The sequence below is a fragment of the Bos grunniens genome, chromosome 20, assembly GCF_055505025.1.
Source record: "Bos grunniens cultivar Pamir isolate PY7600 chromosome 20, Bosgru_T2T1.0, whole genome shotgun sequence".
Lineage (NCBI taxonomy): Eukaryota > Metazoa > Chordata > Mammalia > Artiodactyla > Bovidae > Bos > Bos grunniens.
Genome location: NC_141184.1, coordinates 69,271,209 through 69,298,740, shown reverse-complemented (window position 1 = coordinate 69,298,740; position 27,532 = coordinate 69,271,209). Strand labels below are relative to the sequence as shown.

The window sequence follows — 27,532 nt, the reverse complement described above, 5'->3', positions numbered from 1 at the left end:
GGTAGGAAAAAAAAGACAAGACACAGTCTCCCTTCCCCACTCCATCTCACACCACAATGAAACACCCAAAGGTAGATTCTGATACCCACTGGGTGACTGTTAACAGGTAATAAGTGCTTTTGGAGTTTGGACAGAGAGAGCTTTCCACGTGGTGGCCTTTGAGAGCTGCTAGGAGGAGGTAGCAAGAGGAGATGGCTCTTAGGTTTCAAAGGTGGCTGGGATTGGAGTCAGCTGATCACCTGCTTTGGCAGAGATAAAGGTCCACATATCAGTAGACTCTGCAGCTATTGCAAAAGACCCATGTCATGTAGTTGTGGGGAAATTGTTCTGGAAAGGTAAACTGGGCCTTTAGGATAGATCCTTCAAGGCCAGCTGGCGAGTCTGGGCTTTGTCCTGAAGACTCAGCAAGGGGGTGCTGGATTGTAGTGGGGCGAATCTGATGGAGAGGGACCCCCTTATCTGATTTTCATCTCCAGGAAAAGAAGTCAGGGCACAAGCTCCTGGAGGCCCCTCCAGGTCTGACTGTTCACCTCTTGTGTCTTATTGCAGTCCATACAGAATAGACAAATGAGACAGAGCTGCCCCAGTCTCATGCAGGCTGTGCTTCCGAGGGAGGGGTCCCTTCGTGGTAATGATCTGGAATCTGAAACATTTCAGAGAGGCAGCAGGGCTTTTTAACATGCAGTCTTTCCCTTTTTTAATGATGATTTCATTTTACATTTTTATTGGTCCTGCACTGATTGTTCTCAGGCTCTCTGACGGGATGTGAGATGCACTGACATTTACAGAAATCAATACATTAATAAATCACGAAGTTCATAATGTCTGATTTGCTTCTAAATGAGACAGAACTATTATCACCATAAAGTTGCACATAAAATAGGTCCAATTGTGATGTATTATATAGTCTAATCAAAGGCGTTTGAGTGAATAACCTTTCCCCCAAAGAAGAAAACAATCAAAGCTGAATAACTTCATTAATAATTCAAGGTGTGTCTGCCAAGGCTTCATTTATTAAGTGCACAGTTAAGAGGCTTCTTAGCTGAGGCCTGGAGAGGACACCTTGCCGCCTTCTCCCTGCCTCTGGGCAGGCAGGCAGACAACCTGGCTGCAGTCCTTGTGTTCAGCAGCTTGTGTTCCAGGAGAGGGTAGCATCCAATTCTCTCCTCCAGCCGAGAACTGGACCACAGCAATGCACCCTGTGACTATCTGGATTATTAAGGGCAGAGGACATGGAGCCGTGTAATAACTCTAGGGGAGGAGAGGCAGGGAATTTTTCAGTGACCACTAGTCATTATGTCTGTTTGCTCACATTTCTGGCGTCCACACCCATAGAAACCCTGCCCTGTTCCGTGGCAGTCTGCGGACTGAGGTGCTTAGCAGCTCTTTCGGTGTCTTGTGTTTGGTTATGTCCGTTGCAGTTAATATAGAATGTTAATATTCACTTTATCTAGTTAATATCCAACTTGAACTGGCAACCGGGTGACTCTCTGACCGGGTAAATCACAGAACAAGAAATCTCCCTGTATTGTGAAAAGAAGCACACGTAATTAACTAGATCCATCAGAGACGATGTAATCTTGACCTAGAAAGTCTAACAGATATGATTTTGGATTCTGCGCTTGAGAATGACCCTTAAGATCACAATCTTAATATACTAGAAGGTGGGAATAACATATTTGTGCACCTACTGTATGCAGAGAGAGCATTATATATCTTATCTCTTTAGATTCACAGCTACAAGATGGGTATCCAATTAGTCTAATGACCACATACCTCCTAGGGATAGTGAAATTATTAGATCAATTCTAAAACGATTACCATACTCTCTAAGCTCACTGAGAGAGGCACTTAATATGAGGACACATTAAAATTGAATCCAGAAAAAGCTCACTTGGCCAGTCTCCATTATTTCCCTGCTTGTGATTGTTCTGTATGGTATACAAGAGTTTATTTTCCCACTAACAAAGAAAGGGTTATATGTATACTTATATAGCTGATTCACTTTGTTTGTATAGCAGAAACTAACACATTGTAAAGCAATTATACTCCAATTAAAAAAAAGAAAGGGTTTATTTAGTTGGGTTACAAGGACTACACTGACCATGAAACTGAGTATTTCACCAGTATTAAATTGATTTTCAGGTCTTTAGTACACTGATTTTGAATAGTTAAGCATATGCTAAATACGCAGTAATAAAGTGATGGAGTCAGGTCATACTGTCAGATCATGGGCTTTGCTTCCCAAATCCATATTCAGTGAGTTCATGTTAATAACCTGAACTAGGCTATGAAGCGGGTATGTACACCAAGAAATTGGAAAATGGTATCAAGCAGGCTTCTCACCACCCCCTCAAGTTCCCTGCTTGGAAACCATCACTCAGCAAGTTGACATGTTATCTGGATGGCAGTGAACTGCTCCTCAAAAAGCAGACTGAAAGACAGGCTATTGACTCCTTAGCCTGGCCTCAGTCCAATGAGTTTCCATGGATGAGAAAACTCTTTGCCAACCTGAGATAAGTCTTGCTCAGGTGGCAATTTTACTTTTCCTTTGAGTCATTCCTTCAGCTTCTCTCTGTACCTTCATTTGTCCATCTTAATACTAAGAGCATCTTTTCTCCCTAGACTATTTTTCTCTCATTTGCAATAAATCATTTTAGCCTCTCAGCCAAGTAACAAAATCCCACCCATGTAATCCTCTGATTTCCTGCAGAAATATCCTAGACCCATTCATCCTGGGTAGTATACCCTCTTTCCCCAAAGCAGGGCAGCCACTGCTCATTACCTGGCTGTCTCCAAGTGCTGGAGCTTCAGGGCAAGGTCCTGCTGAGACTAAAGGAGAAACAGTGGGAGGTTTCCCCACTGCTTCCTGACTACTAACTGGTGGCAAGATATAACTAATTCTCCCCTAGAGCTGTAGGAACTGTGGGAGTTACCTAAGTAAATCATCCAAAGTTTCATCCTGGGACACTTTTTCTAGACAAACAAGTCCACTTAAAACATTATCTAGAGATTTTCGCCTGTGGCTGAGACACTGCGGTGAAGCTGACATATATTTCTGCTCTGCAACCTGGGGGGGCGGGGGGCGGGGAGCTAGCTGGACAGAAGCGTTGGCTTTGGAGAGGAGAGGACTCAAGAGTCCCTAATGTCAGTGGCCTTGCTCCTTGTCCTGAAACACCAGTTAGGGCTCCTTCTTGCTGTCAACCCTGGTGTCTACGTGACGCACTCCTTTCCCAGGAGTGTCTTTGTTTTTTCAGTCTTGGTGGAAAATGTGTGAATGTTGCACCACCACACAGACAAAAGAATTGTGACTTATATCACAATCGATGTAGTGACTTCGTGGAGTTTAAATAATTGCATTACCTTCCTGAAAATTCATTTCTACCGCCAACACCATCTTCAAGAAGTTGCAGTATACAGCTGACATGGCCCTTCCGTACATCCCACTGAAAGTCACCCTTAAAAATATCCCCATTTGAGGAGAAAGGTCAGAGAATTCAGGTACACTATATATTTTTTTGAGACATTTCATCCAGAAAACCCCCATCCAGTGAAAGTAGCAGTACTCAAATACTCAAATTTTTTTTGGTAGGACTTTCCTTTGCCAGAACATTTTTAGGACTGAGGTATAAATGAATGAGATACGTATAGATTCAATTTTGCTTAAAAGGGGCAAGAGGATTTCAAGATTAAGAGAACAGATGCTTGGAGCAAAACATGATTTGAGTTTTATTGAACCAAGAAGACTGAAAAAAATGTCTAGAACACTCAGAAAATCTTTATCAAGTCTCAACTCAGCACTCCGGGGACTCATCCTTACGTTTATAAAATTCAGAGCTGATGAGTTGTGTGCCGTGAGTGTCTGCTTGAGCTTATGACTCACCTCTAAGTCTTGGCTGTAGGGATTTCAGCCTCCAGGATTACACTTAAGGGTCTAATAGAACTTGTTTCCCCCTTGGCTACACAGAGGCACCAACGAGGATCTTCATCCCTGATTACATTGGGGTAATCTGTCAATCGAAAGATGTTATTAAACTTATCCAGAAAAGACCAACAAGCCATGTTTAGGGGAGAGAAAAAATTACATTTTCAGATGCCAGCATGCCATCACAAATAGTCTCTAAAGTAACCAACATAGCTTAGGCAACATTAAAATTGAATCATTGGAAACACTAAAAATATGATAACAAGAGATAGCACATCATTCAGTTTTATGCACCCTGTCACATAAATTATGTGCAGCTCGAGTAGGTTATGCTCTTTTAAATTTCCCTCTGGGCACAGTTTTAATGGCAGCCCACAAGTTTTGATATGTCATGTTTTCATTATCACTTAGTTCAAAATACTTTCTAATTTCCATGACGTCTCTTCTTTTGATACATGGGACACTTAGGAATTAGAACCATGTTGCTTGATGTCCAAACATTTGGAGATTTCTTGGTTTTCTTTTTGCTCTTGATTTCTTGATTTCACTTTGGACAGAAAACATTCTGAAAATTTCAATTCTTTGAATTCTTGAAAATTGGCTCTAAGAGCCAGGAAGTAGTCCGTTTTGGTAAGTGTTCTATATGCGCTTGGAAAGGGTATGTAATAGTCTATGATTGTTGGGTAAAGAGACCTACATACATCAATGAGACCAAGTCTGCTAATTACATTGCTCGTATCTTCTATGCCTTTTTGGTCTTTTGTTTTATCAATTACACACTGCGTGTGCATGCGTGCTAAGTCGTGTCAGTCATGTCCGACTCTTTGCGACCCTATGAACTATAGCCCGCCAGGCTCCTCTGTCCATGGGATTCTCCAGGCAAGAATACTGGAGTAGGTTGCTGTGCCCTCCTCCAGGCGATCTTTCCAGGGTGTTTTTAAATCTCCAGTTCTGATTGTGAGTTTTCTATTTCTCCTTCTAGGTCCATCAGCCTTTGATTTATATGTATTTTGAAGCTATATTATTATTGCATACTAATTTAGGATTGCTATGTCTTCCCAGTGAATGGCCTCTTTCATTTTGAAAACTCTTTGTCTCCAGCAAAGCCTCTTGCCTTAAAGCTTAGTTTATCTGATGTTAAAATAGCCGTGCCAGAATTTCTCAATTACTGTTTGCATGCTGTGTTCTTTTACATACTTTTACTTTTGCCTTTGTTCTCCTTATGCTTGTAAGCAGCGTTTAGTTAGGGTTTGGCTATAACTTGAAGGTTGCTGTCTTATATTGAAGAGTTTTTATTTGTCTTTGTATTATATTTCAGCAGTTTTACTGTGATGCTTCTAGATGTGGTTTTCTTTGTGTTTATCTGCTTGAGGTTTGTAGTACTTCTTGAATCTGTAGCTTGATTTATTACATCCATTTTTCAAATTTTCATTTACTTATCTTTCAAATATTGCCTCAGAATCATTCTTTAGCTCCTTTTTTTTCCAGGACTCCAATTATAAATGTTAGAATTTTTCATCATGTCTTGTGCTTTTATCTCTAGTCTCCATTTTTTCTCTCTGTGCATCAGTGAGTATATTTTTCTCTTGACCTATCTAACAAATCATTAATTTTCTCTTCATCTGTGCATGACCTACTGTTAAATCAATCTGTTTAGTTATATATTTTAAGTAATATACTTTATAATTCCAGAATTTTAAACTTACTTTCTTGTGTATATTATGGTTTTCTGATGGCATTCTCCATCTTTTATCTATTTTCTGGAGCATATTTCATTGTTTTAAAGCCCATGTTTGAGAGGTTCAATATCTAGGTCTCATAAATCTCTATTACCATGTTATTTCTTTTACTTTTGGTCCTGTCTCTTAATACAACTGGCATTTTTAATGAAAGGTGGGCATTAGAATTAAAAATTTGTAAACTACCTAGCTGAACTTCCACTTCTAGAAAGTATTAGAAGAGGGGCAGTAAACTTAACCCAAACATGGGCTGAGTTGTGTTGAGGCTGGATTTCAGTCTTTGTAAAGCCGGACCTATTCCTAACTTGGTTTTGCTCCTAAAATGTAATCCTTTAGGGGTCAAGCTGAAAGCCTGGGTATTTACCAGGATCCCTCTTCCTAGGAAAACCCAGAACTCTAACAGTTATCTCTTAATACCATGAGCCTGCCAAAAGCTTTGTTTGGCTCTACAAAATTTTGTGGTAGTATGTCTTGACCTCTCAGTTTCTCTTGACTTCTGTCACTTAGGAATTATCAAAAGCCTTGAGGGAATAAGCAACTCGCGTTACCAGGCTCATGTCTCTGTGGTCCCTCCAGTCTGGGGCCTCACGTCCTCAATGTCTTTGTGGCACTGATTCAGTTTTTGTGTTCCCAGATTGCTGAAAGTCCCGCTCACATGCTCTGCTTCAGTTCAGTCGCTCAGTTGCTCTTGCCTCCCTTGTCAAAGATAAGGTGTCCATAGATTTATCTCTGGACTTTCTATTTTGTTCCATTGATCTATATTTCTGTCTTTGTGCCAGTACCATACTGTCTTGATCACTATAGCTTTGTAGTATAGTCTGAAGTCCGGAGAAGGCAATGGCATCCCACTCCAGTACTCTTGCCTGGAAAATCCCACGGACAGAGGAGCCTGGTAGGCTGCAGTCCATGGGGTCGCTGAGGGTCGGACACGACTGAGTGACTTCCCTTTCACTTTTCACTTTCATGCATTGGAGAAGGAAATGGCAATGGCAACCCACTCCAGTGTTCTTGCCTGGAGAACCCCAGGGACAGGGGAGCCTGGTGGGCTGCCATCTATGGGGTCGCACAGAGTCGGACACGACTGAAGCGACTTAGCAGTAGCAGCAGCAGCATAGTCTGAAGTCAGGCAGGTTGATTCCTCCAGTTCCATTCTTCTTTCTCAAGATTGCTTTGGCTTTTCAAAGTTCTTTGTATTTCCATACAAATTGTGAAATTATTTGTTCTAGTTCTGTGAAAAATACCATTGGTAGCTTGATAGGGATTGGATTGAATCTATAGATTGCCTTGGGTAGTATACTCATTTTCACTATATTGATTCTTCCGATCCATGAACATGGAATATTCTCCATCTATTTGTGTCATCTTTGATTTCTTTCATCAGTGTTTTTATAGTTTTCTATATATAGGTCTTTTGTTTCTTTAGGTAGACTTATTCCTAAATATTTTATTCTTTTCATTGCAATGGTGAATGGAATTGTTTCCTTAATTTCTCTTTCTGTTTTCTCATTGTTAGTGTATAGGAATGCAAGGGATTTCTGTGTGTTGATTTTATATCCTGCAACTTTACTATATTCATTGATTAGCTCTAGTAATTTTCTGGTGAAGTCTTTAGGGTTTCCTATGTAGAGGATCATGTCATCTGCAAACAGTGAGAGTTTTACTTCTTCTTTTCCAATGTGGAAAAGAAGAATCCTTTTTCTTCTCTGATTGCTGTGGCTAAAACTTTCAAAACTATGTTAAATAGTAGTGGTGAGAGTGGGTACCTTTGTCTTGTTCCTGACTTTAGGGGAAATGCTTTCAATTTTTCACCATTGAGGATAATGTTTGCTGTGGGTTTGTCATATATAGCTTCTGTGCCTTTTCACATGCTGTTCCATTGTCCTTCTTCCTTCAAGACTCAATAAGTGATCACTTTCCCTTGAAATCTTCCCTGTGACTTCTTCTGTTCCCCTGCCATCCAAATGGCATTACCATCCTCCTAGTGCTGACGCAGGAGACATAAGAGACATGATTTTGATCCCTGGATCGGGATGATCCCCTGGAGAAGGAAATGGAAATCCATTTCTGTATTCTTGACTGGGAAATCCTATGGACAGAGAAGCCTGGTAGGCTACAGTCCATGGGATCACAAAGAGTTGGACACAACTGAATGACTGAGTGCACACACACACACACACACACAGAGCTTGGAATGATTTGCCAATGAAGAATTCCCTTCCAGAAATCCACAATATTCTACCAACAGTAATATTATACTTGTCCAATGGTGTATGTATATATATATATATAAATGTTAAATGCATCAATAACAGCTAAGAATCAGGACACAAATCATCTTTCGATTGTAGCATCTCTTGAAAAACCTGAAGATGTGGATTCACCAGGCTTAAATTCTACATGACAACAACTGGCTGCATAACAGCTATTTCCCTTTCATGGGGCAATGGCTCTCCAGTTCTCAGTCCCCAGCACTCTCCATGGTTGTACTTACATTACCAAACTCATCTGAATTACAACATCACTGACTCAATGGACATGAATTTGAGCAAACTCTGAGAGATAGTGGAGGACAGAGGAGGTTGGCGTGCTACAGTCACAAAGAGTTGGACATAACTTAGCGACTGAGCAACAACAACGATTGGCATTTGAGTTGGTAATCCTTGGTCTATGAGTGTGCCCTACCCATCAGTCTAACTCCTTATGAATAGACATGGTATCTTTTCATCTCTCTCCCAATACCTGTCACATTCCTGGAATGCCAGAGAAGTCAGACCATATTTGTAGACATATCTCTACAAGAATGCTATACTTTTAGAACTGTAAAATTATTCTGTAGAATATTATAATGGTGGATACATGGCATTATACATTTATCAAAACCTACAAGACTGTACAACACAGAGTGAACTCTAATGTAAACTACGGGTTTTAGTTTAAAATAATATATCAATCCTGGTTTGTCCATTGCAACAAATATACCATACCAAGTCAAGATGTTAAAATAGGTGACATTGTGAAGGTGGAATGCATAGGAACTCTATTTTCTGTGCAATTTTCCCATAACCTTAACTGTTCTAAAAGTAGCCTCTGTTAGAAAAATAAATACAAATGCTACCTATGAGAGTGACACATCCAGTATGATAAGTTTCTCCCACAGGATTCAGGTCAGGCAACAAGAGCAGAAATAGGACACCCACCTGTCCCACGACTTTCAGGGGCAGCAGGGAAAGAAGCCTTTCCTGTCTTGGGTTGTGGGTAAGGAATGACTCAGACACACAAGGTGGTGGCTGGTCTGCTTTATGCACTCTTGATCAGGGATACAGAGAAAGCTAGGATGATCCCAAAATAGCCCCCAAAAGGCCAACAGAAGAACAGCAACTAGAACCTGTTTCCCACTCTTTGGGACCTAGTTCCACCCATCTCCACCATGAAATGGAGGATTTTCCAGGTCTGATGTTTTGTCTCATGTTTTATATTCAGTGTAATAGGGGATTTTGCCTGCAACCAATCTGTCCAGTCATCCCAAAGTGCTAAGTCTTCAGTAACCCTCTATCCTTTTCTGAATCTGTGTTTCTTATCGCGACTGAGAGGGGAAGAGAGAAGCAAAGACTCATAGACTGTAAGCTCCACCAGAGCAGGGAACAGAGTTGTTCATTCACCGATGTACACATAGTAGACACTTCACTGATAGTTACTGAGTGAGTGAGTAAAGAATACTTCAAGAATGCAGCTTCAAATCACAAAATGGCAGATTGCAGCAATGGGGCCTCTATTGTGGAGGGTTATCTTATAGGGCATTCTTCAATCAAACATGCAGGTACTTCCAAGACCCATCCACATCCGTGCATCCTCTGCCCCTCGCCCCCCACCTTTCTTCGGGCTGCATGGCTGCATGGCTGCGGGCATGCTCAATGAGCCCCCTGCTGGAAGCAGTGGGCACTGCAAGGTAACCCATTGCTCTTGGCTGTTCTGGCCGTGGGAGGTCAGTTCCAGCTCTGCTAGCAAGAGACCTCTTCACATATGTTGCGCTGGATGGTGACCTGGACACCCGCAGAGCAGGCTTTCCATGGAAAATCAAAGTGTGTTTTGCTTGTTTGATGACCGGTTTTGGTAAAATGTTTTCTTACTTTTTCCTAGACATCGCCTGGTGCTATTACCAGTATCAGAGAGGTAAAAAAGTTTAACTTGACTGCTTTGGTTACATTACTTTCAGTGGGAGCGCTTCTTAACCAAGGATGTATTTTGTCATTAGTCTTCTCACACAGACCAAATTTCTGTGTCCTGTCAGCAAACTTCTTTTAAATAGAAACAGTTGAAAACACTCTTGTAGAGACAAGTTACAGGAAAATTTTTCTTCCCCTAAAGAAACTGATATGTTTTCCTCTCACAGACTGTAAGATACATGTAAAAGCTCAGAGCCAATCTGTGGCTCAAGTGTAGTAACTGCTTGGAACAAATGACCTGAATTTCTGTGTTCTCTTTTTCCCTGTGGTCTCAACCTCCTAATCTAATTAATATTTTCCAAGGCAGTTTTTCTTATTACTTTATCTCTTTTTATTTTATTATATGTGTTTCATATAATCAACTTCAAATCCTTTACGAAACAAAGCAAAACGTGTTTGAATAAACAAATAGTGAGGAAGAGAGAAGGTGGTCATCTGGGTGTTACGAGATAGGTGAAAGGTAGGTGGTGGCAGGGTAAGTGGGTAGAGATCAGGAACCAAAACCTCAGATGCCTGCAGGACCAGGCAGAGAGGAGAAATGAAGTCACGCAGAGGAAGACAGAGGGCACACTAGAGGTTTTCATGGCTCGAGGGGCCGGCCCCTGCTCAGCTCTGATAAACTGCTGCCAACGTGGTCAGGGAATCTCAGTTTCCAAGAGAAACTAGAAATCCAAACTTGTGCTTGAATCTCTCATCTTTAAATATTGGAAATTCCCAACAAAATACATTTTATAGGCCAAACAAGACCTGTCTTTGAACTCTGTTCAAGCTAAGGACCAACTCATTTTGCAACCTCAAAGCTAGATGGTTGGTACAAAATCCAATCCAGAAAATATTTTCCAGTCCAAGGAGAAGGAGATGGAAATGGCCATGGTCTTTCATCCTGTCGTGGAGGAGATCACAGACTGCTCATAGTGGAAGTGCCTCACTCTTACACGGGCAGAGAACTTGCCAAAAGCAGAACTTCTGTGAGGCTGGTTTCAAACCAAATTGCAGCTTGTGCTGGAGGGAAGCAGAAGCCATTGGAGAGGCACATGGAAGCCAGATCTGCCTGGACTGGCCAGATTTGAGGTCCAGTTCTGTCTCCAACTGACTGTGTGAACCAGGACTCGGGCAAAGGCAGAGGCAACAGAGTGTAGAGAACTTCTCCTGCACTAGAAGTCCTCAACGTGGGCTCCAAGTGTTTGAAAGAGACGGGAGCTCAGGGAATGTGAGTTAGGTGCATTTGCTTTTTCTGAGAGGGCCTATAGCTTTCATCCAAACTCAGAAGAGCCTGTGGCCCCAAAACATTAAAGCCCACATAATCTGATTCATCTTCTCCAAACTTGCCTTCAGTCTGAGAACTACCTGTATAGCATCTACACTCATTAGATGTTATTCTGGTACTCTATCTTGCTTTAACCACCCCCAGCATTGGATTGTTCATCACTTTTTAAGGTTCTTATAGTTAGAAAAACTCTTGATCTTTTAGGACACTCATCTTCCTAATATTCTGATGGAGAGGGTAATGTTCCCCACTCCCCACCACACACAGGTTGTAACGGGACAGTGGGCATGAAAACATTTTACAGGACAAAGGCAATTTACAAACAAAAGATATTCTGATTTATTCTTGCTTTGTGGTTATCCCCATTGTATTCGCTCTCTGGGTTAATTTTTATCTTTTTGATTCAAATTCAACCTGACTTTGTAACTGGCTTATCATTATTTTTAATAACAAAAATAGTAATAACAAGTAGCACTTGGCCTCAGAAACTTTTAACCTCAGAAGAAACTATCAAGGAGGCTCCCATCTTTTCATTCTGTTTCCTTTTCCTCCAACCAGGGTGCTGGACCATCCTTCTTCCTATAGTGGGACCACTTGGACAGCACTCAGAGGCTCCCCAGGGAAAACAGGAATGTGAAAACCTCCACAGCTCCTTCCAAGGTTGCTTTGGAATATAGCTACAGTGGCCAGAACCATGAACCTTACAAAGAAAAAGAAGGGGCAGCTGGTGTGAAGGAAAGAATGCTTAGTTATGGGCGCCCCCATAAAGATTGCTCTAGGTTTAAACAAATTAGTGTTGTCCGTTCCCAAATCATGACCATGAGGGTCATAATCAGTACATTTTTATAAAGGAATAGATTAAAATTGAAAACAGAGGACAGTTCCCATTAGTGAGAAAAAGTATTATTTCATGAAACCTTTGGTTCAAAACATTTTACAAAATTGTTCCTTTATGTATATGGATTGTGATGTAAATTGTAATTCTTACAATGAAAAAAAATTAAGAACCACTGGTTTAAGCCCCTAACACTCACCACGCCAGTGATTTCCCAGCGCTAGCATCTTGAATCCCAAATATGCAAATTTTCTTCAGTAACTGATGTGATCACAGTCTGACAATTAGAGGGTGATGAAAAAGCTAAACAAAAGCTTGGCAGTCAATGTCCAAATATTCAGATATTATAGAATCTCTTTGATATGGAAAATTGACCCTGCTGGTCAGCCAGCAAACAAACCAGTTCTGTCTTAATGAAGTGAGTTTAATATTTGATATATCTATAATTACTTAGTGCATTTTTAATGAGAGAGATGGTAAGCAAGTGCAGTTTCTGAGTCAGAGTCTCTCAAACTTCTGCAAAGGAATTTCCCTGAGCTTGTGAAGAATCTGATAATAGTCAATACTGAAAAGAGAAATCTTTTAAGCTTCTGGATAAGACAGACTTGAAAAGGTATACTAGATGCCTTCAAAAATACATGAGTTCTTCCAAAAATACTTTCATGTCTTCCTTGTTTACCTTTTAATATAACTTTCACCTCTTTTCACTGTTAAATTTCTGTGCATTTTTAAAATAAAGTTGCTACTAAATCTAATGTTAGAAGATTTAAACCAACAACTTGTTTTCTATTTTTAAATGAGTTAAAAATATATGGGAGAATTCTGAATTATACTTATGTGGGATTATTTGTTTGAGAATGCTACAGTGTTTCATAATTGCTACTTAACTTGTTAGCTGGTAACATAACAATAATTAATGGCTCTATTCAAATTATAAGGAAATTGGCCACTGGCAGCTATTTTGTGCAAGCAAAGTGTCATTTATATTGAGTAATATGCTCTGATCCCTGTGGGATAAGATGACACGTGTTCCCTAGCACATAAAAAAGATAACAATTGGAAATCGTCACCGAGTTCTTCTGCCTCTCCCTTGGAACTCTACCTCAATGTCCGTTACCTCAGAGAAGAGGTACAAGATATAAACTGACTTTGATGGGTTCCTTTTTCACTGGGGTCATTGTCTCAAAAGGAGAAGTGACAATTGCGGAAAGAATCTGATGCAAAGAGACGGACACTAGCTAGGGAAATGCGTGTACCCGTCCTATCCTCAGATGGAAACTCAGCCCATCCTCACTTTCCATCATGGGATATGACGGTGCGTGTACATTTCCAGAAGCCTGCCCATCTCATCACTACTCTTGCCAGTTCAGATTTACAGTTACTCAATACATGGATTTGGTGATGCCTGCCTGACAACAACAGGCCAGGAAGGTTAGATGGTAATTGATTCTTGACTGAAGTAAATTTGTAGAAAGCATTCTGGTAGGTCCCAAAGGAAAACACTTCTATGGTGGTTAAGTGAAGTGAAATGAAAGTTGCTCAATTGTGTCCGACTCTTTGCGACCCTATGGACTATGGAATTCTCCAGGCCAGAATACTGGAGCGGGTAGCCTTCCCTTCTCCAGGGGATCTTCTCAATCCAGGGATTGAACCCAGGTCTCCCACACCGCAGGTGGATTCTTTACCAGCTGAGCCACCAGGGAAGCCCAGTGGTGATGGTAAAACGTTCAAAGTTCCGCTTATTTGGATTTTGTGATCCTTCAATAGGAGATGGACAGAGCAATAGGATGCTTTAAATGACTAAAGCTTCCTAAATAATAGTGCAAAACTATTGCACCGTAGTACATGTAAACAGTTGTTTGTAGAGCCCTTCAAATGCTTCCAAAGTTTTCATTTATGTAAAGTAGCTCCCATTTAAGTTACTTTCCTATTATTTAAGGATGTCTGTTAGATATTACAATACTGGAAAGTGGTTTCATATTTTTAAATTAATATTTAACATGCTATAATTTGTACTTTTTGCCAAATCAAGCTAGCCTACCTCTAGTTTCCCAGATGGTAAGAATTTACTCTATGGTTTTTTAGTAGATTTGTCTCCCTTTGCTGTTCGGAGGATGTTAATCCATCTGCTCACTTACCTGTGTCTCTGGAATATTCAGATGAGCAGTGGAATATTCAGTGGGCAGCAAATTGAATATACAAAACAGATGTTTTGAAAGACAAGGAAATGTTTTTGTATGGACTTATTTTTAGCACTTTGAACGCATGTTCCTGGGCTGAAGTTCCCTCCATAGGTGGTGTCTAACACACCTGGAGTGGTGGACTGATGGTGAGATAGAAAGCAACTGAATAGAGAGGTGGGGCTCAAGGCAAGAAGGTCATCTGCAATGTGACCCCCCAGCCCATGACCCTATGTCCTGGTCACCACACCCCCCTTCTGACAACCCAGGCTACAGTCTGACAAGTGACCACCAAGGTGAGCCACCCCAATGCCATCTCTTCTGGTTCCAGATAAGATTGAAGACGAGCTGGAGATGACCATGGTTTGCCATCGGCCTGAGGGGCTGGAGCAGCTGGAGGCACAGACCAACTTCACCAAGAGGGAGCTGCAAGTCCTTTATCGAGGTTTCAAAAATGTAAGACCTACATGGCTTCTGAAGGCCCAGGCAGCATTTCCCACCTGGGACTCCGCTCTCCCAAACGCCAAAGGGACCCCTCCAAGAGATTTTTGCATATATGTAAGGAAGGCCATTTTATAAAGGAGTCAGGAGAGCACGGTCGCTCTAGAGACCAGCTAGAGAGAAAGGTGCCAAACAAGAAAGAGGCAGTCTCGGTGGATGGGAAGCCAGCCGGTGGCCCAGACCTGGCAGGGTGGCACGGCTTTGGCCTAGATACTCGCCTCAGGATAGCCCATCACACCATCAGTGTCATTAGTGTCCCGGAAATGTGGGGCTTTAGGTCTGCTGCTAACCCAGCTCACAGACTGAAGTAGCAGGCTGAAAGCCAACGTGTTATCTCATGATTTCATGTATTTAACTTCCTGAGAGCCTGGTTGGAAAGGTACTGGTAGCCCTATTTTACATTCTCGTGGTAAGGACATTGAGAATCAGGGCTGACTCACTCAAAGTCACAAAGCATAGAAGGGGCTGAGCCAGGATCCAAACCCAGGTCTTTCTGTTAAAAATCCCACAGCCCAAACTCCCATCTCACAGTGCCCGTTCTCTGATAACATCTCACCATTTTGCAAAGCAGCTTCAGTCCTAAAGTAGAACTTCCAGCCACTCTCCTTGGAGTCAGGGAAGTGCACAGGTGGTTACCCGGTCCCCACCCACCAGGGCTCATGAGGACCTCCAAAGCTCTCAGCCTCCCCCACTGACTCCGTCTCCCTCACACAGGAGTGCCCCAGCGGTGTGGTCAATGAAGAGACATTCAAGCAGATCTACGCTCAGTTTTTCCCTCATGGAGGTGAGTCTGGTCTTGAAAGAGACCCCTCGCAGCTCCCTCTCTGCTCCCGCCTCCCTCTCTGCTCCCGCCTCCTTCTCTGCTCCCTCCGGCTCCCTCTCTGCTCCCTCCATCATGCTTCCTTCCTCCAGGGCCACAGGGCCTTGTTGTCTGCCTCCTCCTCAGGGTTGGGGAGAGCTCGGAGCAGCGTTCCTCCCTTACTGCAAGATGTGGAATTCACTAAAGCTTTAGCAGAAAAGAGCTCTGAAAATGGACCCTCTCCCAGAGATGGTAGTGATAAAGCAGTATCATAAAGTCTCTAGAAAGCTGGTGTGGTTATGGGAGAATGGGCCTCCGAGTCTCAGAGAGGCTAAGCAGCTCACTGCAGATCACACAGCTAGAGAGCGGCAGACCAGGACTGGGCCCCAGAGTGTCCATCCAAAGCTCTGCTGTGTTAGGCCCACCTCCCACTGCGCCGTGCTCCATCTTTTCCTTAAAACGGCTGAGGCAAGGTGGAATTTTGAAAAAGAACTTTAGTAAATACCAGAAGCTATAAAAATAAAGGAATCCAAAAACATGCAAGGTGAATAAAATCTTGCTTATGAATAAGGTTAGCTTGTGTGCCAGGTTCACAGGCACTCTGCCGCCCTGCCTGACTCCTGCAGGCACCTGCTCTGGCCCTGGGGTCTGGGGCATCAGAGGCTTCCCATGGCTTCCGTGTGTCACATGTTAACTTACTTCCTGCCCAGGAGCCATCTCCTGCAGGACCCCTTCCTCGGGGGCCGATGAAACAGAGATCCAAACGTCCCAGACGCTTTTCGGGCTCTATTTCTCATACACCTCCCTCAGCAACAGACAGGTGCCTTCTCAGGCGTGAGTTCCAGTACAGGGCTCCTCCCCCAGCTGGGGACAGTTTCGCCCCATGCAGGCCCCAGACCCACTATTTGTTGAGTCCTGTTGAGCCACTCTTTATTGAGTTTTGACTATGTGGCAAACAACGATGGTTCTAATGATATGACTACATGAAGAGTTAAACAGTGTGCAGAGATGGGAAGGTGAAGCTCAGAGAGGTTGCGTTACATTCCCACAGTCACACGGCGAGGTAGTGATGGAACTGCTCTCTGAGCCCAGGTCTAACTGACCCTTAGTGGGTGCTCATTCCCTGGCACTGTGCTGCCATCCAGAAGAACATCTTCTACACACAGGACCAAGTCATTCATCCAACAAGAACTGTACTCAGAGACAGGAGCGTCTCTCCAGGGATGGCTAGACTTAGGGACGAAACCTGTCTTAGCTTTTGCTAGAACTTCCCCCCTAGACCCCAGGAAAACCAGACAGGTCTCAGGTCACAGCAGTGGCTTTTACCACTCGGCAATCTTTTCCTTCCTATCACCCCAGCATCACCCTCTCCTCTTTCTTATTGCTTTTAAGTGATCTCCCTCCCTTGTGCGGGGTCCCCGTTCCCATCACCTGCCTCTCCTTCTGTGCCTTGCAGATGCCAGCATGTATGCCCATTACCTCTTCCATGCCTTCGACACCACGCAGACAGGCTCCGTGAAGTTTGAGGTATGTTTGTCTCTCAGAGGCCCCAGGGCCCCAACAACGCTTCCTTTAAATGATGGGCATGTTGGGAGGAGTGGATCATTCAGTGCTTAAGTTCTATACCATTTAAGAAGGATTTCCTGAAGACAGAAGAAACAACTGTCTTCCAAGAACTCAGGGCCTCAGGGACTGACAGTCTAATGGCTCACATGTGCACCGGGCTGACCAGCGCTACAGCGCTGCACTTAGCACTCTACGCGAATTAACTCATTTAACCCTCACAATAACCCTAACAAGGTAGGGTTCTACTATATATTACCAGTCTACAGAAGAGGAAAGTAAGGTAATGAGAGACAGAATGGCTTTCCCAAGGTCAGACAGTAAGAGGCAAAGGAGGGCTTTGAACTTGGGTGGTATGTTTCCAGAGTCCACACTCTTAGCCGCCAGAGGATGCCCCCACTTGTACGGTAATTGCAGCCCTGGGGGTAAGGCGACAGCCGATGTCAGCACACGCTGACTTCCCTTCTTCCTCCAGAAGCTCCTTCCCCAATATGGGGCAAGGTAGGCAGTGGAAGGTGGGTGGCGTACTGTGCTGAGCTTGGCCACATCCTTCAGGAGACAGAGGACCTGGGCGATACCATTCTGTAAAGACGGTCACGGAGTCTGACCCCCAGACAGAGCGCCGCCCCACCCAGTGGCTCGCTGCTTAATGTCTCATGCCTCTTCCACTTCTCAGGACTTTGTAACCGCTCTGTCAATTTTACTGAGAGGAACCGTCCATGAGAAACTAAGATGGACATTTAATTTGTATGACATCAATAAAGACGGATACATAAACAAAGAGGTAAGTGAGCTGAGGCTAGGAGCACGAAAGAGCTAATCAGAGAGGAAATAGCTCCAGTCACGGAGAAGGCAATGGCACCCCCTCCAGTACTCTTGCCTGGAAAATCCCATGGATGGAGGAGCCTGGTAGGCTGCAGTCCATGGGGTTGCTACAAGTCGGACACGACTGAGTGACTTCACTTTCACTTTTCACTTTCATGCATTGGAGAAGGAAATGGCAACCCATTCCAGTGTTCTTGCCTGGAGAATCCCAGGGACGGGGGACCTGGCAGGCTGCCGTCTATGGGGTCGCACAGAGTCGGACACGACTGAAGCGACGCAGCAGCAGCAGCAGCAGCAGCAGCAGCAGCCCCAGCATGACTGCTGCTGCGTCACGTCAGTCATGTCTCACTCTTTGTGACCCCATGAATCCCAGCACACCAGGCCTCCCTGTCCATCACAAACTCCCGGAGTTCACCCAGACTCACGTCCATCGAGTCAGTGATGCCATCCAGCCATCTCATCCTCTGTCGTCCCCTTCTCCTCCTGTCCCCAATCCCTCCCAGCATCAGAGTCTTTTCCAATGAGTCAACTCTTCGCATGAGGTGGCCAAAGTACTGGAGTTTCAGCTTTAGCATCATTCCTTCCAAAGAAATCCCAGGGCTGATCTCCTTCAGAATGGACTTGTTGGATCTCCCTGCAGTCCAAGGGACTCTCAAGAGTCTTCTCCAACACCACAGTTCAAAAGCATCAATTCTTCGGTGCTCAGCCTTTACACAGTCCAATTCTCACATCCATACATGACCACTGGAAAAACCATAGCCTTGACTAGACTAACCTTCGTTGGCAAAGTAATGTCTCTGCTTTTGAATATACTATCTAGGTTGATCATAACTTTCCTTCCAAGGAGTAAGCGTCTTTTAATTTCATGGCTGCAATCACCATCTGCAGTCATTTTGGAGCCAAAAAAAATAAAGTCTGACAGTGTTTCCACTGTTTCCCCATCTATTTCCCATGAAGTGATGGGACCAGATGCCATGATCTTCGTTTTCTAAATGTTGAGTTTTAAGCCAACTTCTTCACTCTCCTCTTTCACTTTCATCAAGAGGCTTTTTAGTTCCTCTTCACTTTGTGCCATAAGGGTGGTGTCATCTGCATATCTGAGGTTATTGATATTTCTCCCGGCAATCTTGATTCCAGCTTGTGTTTCTTCCAGTCCAGCGTTTCTCATGATGTACTCTTCATATAAGTTAAATAAGCAGGGTGACAATATACAGCCTTGATGTACTCCTTTTCCTATTTGGAACCAGTCTGTTGTTCCATGTCCAGTTCTAACTGTTGCTTCTTGACCTGCATACAAATTTCTCAAGAGGTAGATCAGGTGGTCTGGTATTTCCATCTCTTTCAGAATTTTCCACAGTTTATTGTGATCCACACAGTTAAAGGCTTTGGCATAGTCAATAAAGCAGAAATAGATGTTTTTCTGAAACTCTCTTGCTTTTTCCATGATCCAGCAGATATTGGAAATTTGATCTCTGGTTCCTCTGCCTTTTCTAAAACCAGCTTGAACATCTGGAAATTCACAGTTCACGTATTGCTGAATCCTGGCTTGGAGAATTTTGAGCATTACTTTACTAGCGTGTGAGATGAGTGCAATTGTGTGGTATTTTGAGCATTCTTTGGCATTGCCTTTCTTAGGGATTGGAATGAAAACTGACCTTTTCCAGTCCTGTGGCCACTGCTGAGTTTTCCAAATTTGCTGGCATATTGAGTGCAGCACTTTCATAGCATCATCTTTCAGGATTTGAAATAGCTCAACTGGAATTCCATCACCTCCACTAGCTTTGTTCATAGTGATGCTTTCTAAGGCCCACTTGACTTCACATTCCAGGATGTCTGGCTCTAGGTGAGTGATCACACCATCGTGATTATCTGGGTCATGAAGATCTTTTTTGTACAGTTCTTCTGTGTATTCTTGCCACCTTTTCTTAACATCTTCTGCTTCTGTTAGATCCATACCATTTCTGTCCTTTATTGTGCCCATCTTTGCATGAAATGTTCCCTTGGTATCTCTAATTTTCCTGAAGAGATCTCTAGTCTTTCCCATTCTGTTGTTTTCCTCTATTTCTTTGCATTGATCGCTGAAGAAGGCTTTCTTATCTCTTCTTGCTATTCTTTGGAACTCTGCATTCAGATGCTTATATCTTTCTTCTGCTCCTTTGCTTTTCACTTCTCTTCTTTCCACAGCTATTTGTAAGGCCTCCCCAGATAGCCATTTTGCTTTTTTGCTTTTCTTTTCCATGGGGATGGTCTTGATCCCTGTCTCCTGTACAGTGTCACAAACCTCATTCCATAGTTCACCAGGCACTCTATCTATCAGATCTAGGCCCTTAAATCAATTTCTTACTTCCACTGTAAAATCATAAGGGATTTGATTTAGGTCATACCTGTATGGTCTAGTGGTTTTCTTCAATTTAAGTCTGAATTTGGCAATAAGGAGTTCATGATCTGAGCCACAGTCGGCTCCTGGTCTTGTTTTTGCTGACTGTATAGAGCTTCTCCATCTTTGGCTGCAAAGAATATAATCAATCTGATTTCGGTGTTGACCATCTGGTGATGTCCATGTGTAGAGTCTTCTCTTGTGTTGTTGGAAGAGGGTGTTTGTTATGATCAGTGCATTTTCTTGGCAAAACTCTATTAGTCTTTGCCCTGCTTCATTCTGTATTCCAAGGCCAAATTTGCCTGTTACTCCAGGTGTTTCTTGACTTCCTACTTTTGCATTCCAGTCCCCTATAATGAAAAGGACATCTTTTTTGGGTGTTAGTTCTAAAAGGTCTTGTAGGTCTTCATAGAACCGTTCAACTTCAGCTTCTTCAGCATTACTGGTTGGGGCATAGACTTGGATTACTATGATATTAAATGGTTTGCCTTGGAAACAAACAGAGATCATTCTGTCGTTTTTGAGATTGCATCCAAGTACTGCATTTCGGACTCTTTTGTTGACCATGATGGCTACTCCATTTCTCCTAAGGGATTCTTGCCCACAGTAGTACATATAATGGTCATCTGAGTTAAATTCACCCATTCCAGTCCATTTTAATTTGCTGATTCCTAGAATGTCGACATTCACTCTTGCCATCTCTTGTTTGACCACTTCCAATTTGCCTTGATTCATGGACCTGACATTCCAGGTTCCTATGCATTATTGCTCTTTACAGCATCGGACCTTGCTTCTATCACCAGTCACATCTACAATTGTTTTTGCGTTGGCTCCATCCCTTCATTCTTTCTGGAGTTATTTCTCCACTGATCTCCAGTAGCATATTGGGCACCTACTGACCTGGGGCATTCCTCTTTCAGTATCCTATCATTTTGCTTTTTCATACTGTTCGTGGGGTTCTCAAGGCAAGAATACTGAAGTGGTTTGCCATTCCCTTCTCCAGTGGACCTCATTCTGTCAGATCTCTCCACCATGACCCGCCCATCTTGGGTTGCCCCACAGGCATGGCTTAGTTTCATTGAGTTAGACAAGGCTGTGGTCCTAGTGTGATTAGATTGACTAGTTTTCTGTGATTATGGTTTCAGTGTGTCTGCCCTCTGATGCCCTCTTGCAACACCTACTGTCTTACTTGGGTTTCTCTTACCTTGGGCGTGGGGTATCTCTTCATGGCTACTCCAGCAAAGCGCAGCTGCTGCTCCTTACCTTGGATGAGGGGTATCTCCTCACCGCCACCCTTCCTGACCTTCAACATGGGATAGCTCCTCGAGGCCCTCCTGCGCCCACGCAGCCACGGCTCCTTGGACGTGGGGTTGGTCCTCCCGGCCACCGCCCCTGGCCTCAGGCGTATCTCTAAATAACTATCACAAATAATTTCTGAAGCTTCACTGCTGGACACCTTTAGAGCCTCAAAGTAGATGTGGTACATAGATAGTGAGATACCCACAGGTCTATCTCAAAACTCACTTTGGTATCTACTGTATCCTGGAATCTCAGTCAAAGCTTGGATTTAGCATCTCATAACATCCCACTTTCTAAGTTCCTATGTGCCAGGTACAGTGTGCAGAGTTACAAATATCATCTCTAATCCTCACCTCAACCCTCCAATTTCCATTCCTCATTCATTCAGTCATGGATTTGCTCAACATATATTTGAGGGCTTGTTAGGTGTTCTTGGTGCTGAAGATAAAGTGGTGAACAATCCCCAGAATGTGAAAAATTCTAGTGTCCACTAACAGCAGATATGGTAAGAACTCCAGTATATAATGGAATAACAAGCGGCCATGTGAAACCATGCAAAAGCAGTTAGATATAATTTTAAATTAGCATTATACATTTCATTTAAACATTATTTTTTACAGTAGGATGTATAATATTATCTCAATGTTGTAAATAATTAAATGCTTCTATATATACTCAAATATATGATACTTTATGGAGAAGGAAATGGCAACCTATTCTATCATTCTTGCCTGGGAAATCCCATGAACAAAGGAGCCTGATGGGCTATAGTACATGTGGTCACGAATGAGTCGGACATGACTTAGCAATGAAAGAACAATAAAAGATAGTCTAAAATATTCAAATACTACTTTACAAAATATAGTTTTTAAAAGGAAAAAAAGAAAAAAAAAAAGGACCCTAAAGTGAGCCTTATAACAAGATCTTCAACCTTCGTTCAACCATTATTCCATCTCTAAATAATCTTACTAACTCCTGCTCCCCTTCTGTAATTTACAATATAGACAAAATTGTCCCCATTAAATATCCATCAGACCTTTCTGGAAGCAGGATTAATAAAATTCTCCTTAAAAGAAAATAAAGTGTGGATAAGCAGCTTCCTAGAAAAGATAGCTGAACCTTCCCCTGGCAGTCATTTGGAAACAGTTTCATCAAAATCGTAGCAAAGAAAATCCTGAGAGAGCAATCAAAATTTATCTTTAAGTCCTTTCTCTTATAAAAGTTATTCAGGAAACAAACCTATAGCCATATGGATGTTAAGGACTCATTAAAGCACACATTTTTAAATAAGCACGTGGACAGGTGTATATACCCTAGTTCTGTCCATTGTTAGGACCTAAGAGCAATGACACCCCGGTAGCAATGAGTACTGGCACCTAGACCCTGGTTTCTAAATACCGTTCTCCAAGAAAAGCAACCAGTCCCCTTGGACTTGGTTGAGTCCAGGCCTGGGAAAGAGAAAATACAAGATGATCTTAGAGCATCTTACAGTGTCCAAAAAAATGGGAGTACTATTAAAGAAAAAAGGGTGGTGAAGAGCATATCTGAAGGTCCTAGAAGCCAGCCTGAAGGAGTTCACAATAGCCAAAGCTATTAATATTATAATATGAGCAATAAATACAAATTTATAGTTTGGGATTATAATCTGCAAAATAAATACCCATGTTGTTCAGTGGCTTAGTCATGTCCGACTCTTTGTGTCCCCACTGACTGCAGACCGCCAGGCTCTTCTGTCCATGGGATTCTCTAGACAAGAGTACTGCAGCGGGTTGCCATTCCCTCTTCCAGGAGATCTTTTCGACCCAGACATAGAACCCGTGTCTCTTACATCTCCTGCTTTGACGGGGGGTTCTTTACCACTAGTGCCGCCTGGAAGTTCCGGGTCTCTGCAGACACTCCATCAAATATCCTGAAGACAAGGCTGCTTTCCTACATTCTTTTTCCTCATTCTGAGTAGGGATCGAGGAAGCCCATGGAACACCATGCCTGGCCAGGGTAACCAGGAAAACACCACGGGAACACTTAACTGATACGGGGCTCCCAGCCCTTGCAGACACGGTGCCAGGTACAGAGAATTTAGCAATGAAGGATCAAATGTGTGTCCTCAGAGCTCACAGTTTTGGGGAAACAGATCCACAGAGCAATAAGAACCACTTACTTATTTTAATGAGTATGTGCTGATCACTGTTCCATGTTACTGAAAGATTGGAAAGAAAATATGAAAGGATTTGTAACATCTATCTGGCCCCATGGTAATTTTTGTCTTTGTAGAAAGGGATTTTTTGGTTACAAAGATAGAAAACCATCAACATCAATGGGCTTAAGTTGAGACCTTTCTTGTAAAGATTTGGTAATTTCTTAGAAAAGTCTTTTAAGAAATAAATAATTCTTGTTAAAGCGAAAAATATTACAGGTAGTTTAATGTAGCACATTTTAATCCCCATTACAAAGTAGAAAGTTATTGGTCTCCCCCTATGCTACACCCATCTCTTCCTCTCTTTCGTCTCCCTCCTGCAGCACTGTCTTAGGTCAAGATGGCCACACCGTCCTCTGCAGGAATGGTTGGCGGTGGGGAGACTCCAGAGGACGCTTTAGTGAATAGGGTAACCATTCTCAGACCCTGCTTCTCCAGGGCTTCTCTTGATCCCTGTTACTATCTCTGTCTACTTCAACCACTTTTCTCAGAAAACACATGTGTGTGTGGGTACGTGTGTATGTGTGTAAGCTCATGAGAAATTCCTCATGGGAAAATCTGTGTCCTCCTCCGTCTGGCACCTCCCTTCTCCGCTCTCTATTCCTCTACCCTTTTCACTTCTCTACTTGCGCTCCCTTCCTCCCAGCATTTCTCTCATCTCCTCTATGCCATCTGCTCCAGCCTACGCTTTACAGAAGTTCATCTCTATATTTATTTTCAGTGTCTGCTCTCCCCTGATCTCAACTAAAACCTGGAAATGAGTTGCCCATGGTACCAACTCTGACACAAACTCCAGCTTTTCACTCCGACTTCTCAAGAGATAACGACATAGTGACTCAGTTCCATAGTCAGATGTCCACATTTGTTCCCATCAGCTGGCTCAAACAAAGCCACACAGGCCAATCATGCAAGGGAATTATAGAGCAGAGAGAAGGTGTTCCAAAAATGCGGTATGGGTCCGTCAGTACATGAACTGCTGCTGCTGCTGCTAAGTTGCTTCAGTCGTGTCCGACTCTTTGAGACCCCATAGACAGCAGCCCACCAGGCTCCGCCGTCCCTGGGATTCTCCAGGCAAGAACTCTGAAGTGGGTTGCCATTTTCTTCTCCAATGCATGAAAGTGAAAAGTGAGAGTGAAGTCGCTCAGTCGTACCTGCTGCTGCTAAGCCGCTTCAGTCGTGTCAGACTCTGTGTGACCCCATAGACGGCAGCCCACCAAGCTCCCCCGTCCCTGGGATTCTCCAGGCAAGAACACTGGAGTGGGTTGCCATTTCCTTCTCCAATGCATGAAAGTGAAAAGTGAAAGTGAAGTCGCTCAGTCGTGTCTGACCCTCAGCGACCCTATGGACTGCAGCCCACCAGGCTCCTCTGTCCATGGATTTTCCAGGCAAGAGTACTGGAGTGGGGTGCAGTACATGAACAAATACACTCAAATCCCACTTATAACTCATCACTTGGGAAAGCTCAGGAAGAGGTGAGCCACCCAAGAACTTCTGACAACAAATAGAATTGTCCTGGGAAGAAGCTCCCAGGATATATACCCTTCAGCTCCCTTTCTAACTCCCTCTCACTAGCTGAGGTTCCTTTTAATCACTCTCATTCTCAAGGGGGACAGAGAGCCCCAGAGTGTCACCTAGAAGACCTTACCTTCCTGGTTCCCACACCGTGTGCTTCCATGTCCCTCTCCAGGAGATGATGGACATTGTCAAAGCCATCTACGACATGATGGGGAAATACACATATCCTGTGCTTAAAGAAGACACTCCAAGGCAGCACGTGGACATCTTCTTCCAGGTAAGAGCACACACCCTGTGTGTAAGCTTTAAGCTCACCTTAGACCAACCAACCCACAAGTGTCTGAGCAGTGTTTTGTATCCCAGCCTCCACATGGTAAGAAACAGAATTACAAGATGTACCGTCCCCCAGGAATAGATTATTTTATTACATAGACAAGTATACACTACAGAAGAGAGCAAGGATGAATATTATTAAGTATAAGTGGTAGCGTGTGGACTCTAAATTTCATAAAAATGGCTGGGAGATCAGAGTAAATAGCACATGTGCATACATCAAAGATATTGTTATGTGTATTCCTCCTGCTAAGTCGCTTCAGTTGTGCCCTACTCTGTGCTAACCTATGGATTGTAACTTGCCAACCTCCGCTGTCCATGGGCTTCTCCAGGAAAGAATAGTGGTGTGGGTTGCCATGCCCTCTTTCAGGGGATCTTCCCAACCCAGGGTTCGAACCTGTGTCTCTTATGTCTCCTGCGTTGGCAGGAGGGTTCTTTACTACTAGTGCCACCTGGGAAGCCCTCAGAGTAAATACAGAAGATGTCATTAAGCACATTTGTGTCGTTGGTGTTAAGCATTTGTGCTTGAGGAGCAAGGGGACATCAGATGGAAACTAGGATGGGTTGGAAACTAGAGAGAGATCTTTCAACTGAAGAATTTAGCCTTGCTCTGGTAAAAAGTAGGTGGATGCCGTTAATCTGTGACTTAGAAGAGTGGCAAGATCTTAGTGGTATACTACTACTACTACTACTAAGTCACTTCAGTCATGTCCGACTCTGTGCGACCCTGTAGACGGCAGCCCACCAGGCTCCCCCGTCCCTGGGATTCTCCAGGCAAGAGCACTGGAGTGGGTTGCCATTTCCTTCTCCAATGCATGAAAGTGAAAAGTGAAAGTGAAGTCGCTCAGTCGTGTCCGACTCTGAGCGATCCCATGGACTGCAGCCTACCAGGCTCCTCCATCCATGGGATTTTCCAGGCAAGAGTACTGGAGTGGGGTGCCATTGCCTTCTCACCTGGCAGGAGAGTATCAGCAAACATGAGAGCTCAGTCTAGTCTAATCCTCTCACTTTGCAGATGAGAAAAGCAGAGGCTCAGGGAGACTCAAGGTCACACAGTAGGTGACACGGGCAGAAGTAGACCTGCCTGTGCCCAGTGTGCTCAAATGGACAGGCTGGAAGTGAGACTGGGCAAGACGTGTTAGGAGTCAGCAGAATAATCGGGTGATGAAAAGACGAGCGTCTAGAGCAAATGTTTTCATTTGAAAGATGCTTATGGGGGTCAAGGAGAAGGCAATGGCAACCCAGTCCAGTGTTCTTGCCTGGAGAATCCCAAGGACGGGGGAGCCTGGTGGGCTGCCGTCTATGGGGTCACACAGAGTCGGACACGACTGAAGCGACTTAGCAGCAGCAGCAGCAGCAGCATGGGGGTCAAAATGCTGTAACCAGGGCCTGGAGTTGTCTGACCAATGAAAGACCATCCTAATTGTCAGGGGAATGTTGGTGAGCAAAAAGCAAGTTTTGGAATGCAGATTACCAGTTTCTTTAAACTGCTTCCTGTGTCTTTCAGAAAATGGACAAAAATAAAGATGGCATCGTGACTTTAGATGAATTTCTTGAATCCTGTCAGGAGGTAAGGAGAGATCTCAGGGCACAAAACCTCTAAATCTGGAAAAGGAAATCTGGGACTCGGAGACCTGAAGAAGGGAGAACACAAGAAACCTGCAGCCCTTTGACTCAGAGCCACCGCAGCCACGGCAATGCAGCTCAGAATTTCAGCAACCTCCACTGCTTAGACTGGCCTGCGGCTGGTTTTGGCCATGCAGGGTTGAGCCACACAGACTAAGCAGGGGAGCAGGGGGCTGTGAGAGCCCAGAGCGGGTCTCTGTGGAACTGCAGACTTCCAAGTGGGCAGCACTGTCATTTCTCAGTCTTCCTCTGCCTGATGGCCCACTCCCTAGACCAGGGGTCCCCAGCCTCCGGATCTAATGCCTGATGATCTGAAATAGAGCTGAAGCAA

General features: G+C 43.6%; 1 protein-coding gene across 4 annotated transcripts in view; it reads left to right on the top strand.

The window, feature by feature from the left end:
• KCNIP1 (potassium voltage-gated channel interacting protein 1) overlaps positions 1-27,532 on the top strand; it is a 408,852-nt gene that overhangs the window by 377,340 nt on the left and 3,980 nt on the right. For all 4 annotated transcript variants that reach the window (XM_086361125.1, XM_086361127.1, XM_086361126.1 and 1 more), the window contains exons 2-7: positions 14,501-14,625; positions 15,385-15,454; positions 16,926-16,996; positions 17,709-17,816; positions 25,415-25,519; positions 27,083-27,145. In XM_086361125.1, coding sequence (XP_086217251.1) covers positions 14,501-14,625; positions 15,385-15,454; positions 16,926-16,996; positions 17,709-17,816; positions 25,415-25,519; positions 27,083-27,145 — 542 coding nt within the window. The remainder of the gene's footprint in view (positions 1-14,500; positions 14,626-15,384; positions 15,455-16,925; positions 16,997-17,708; positions 17,817-25,414; positions 25,520-27,082; positions 27,146-27,532) is intronic.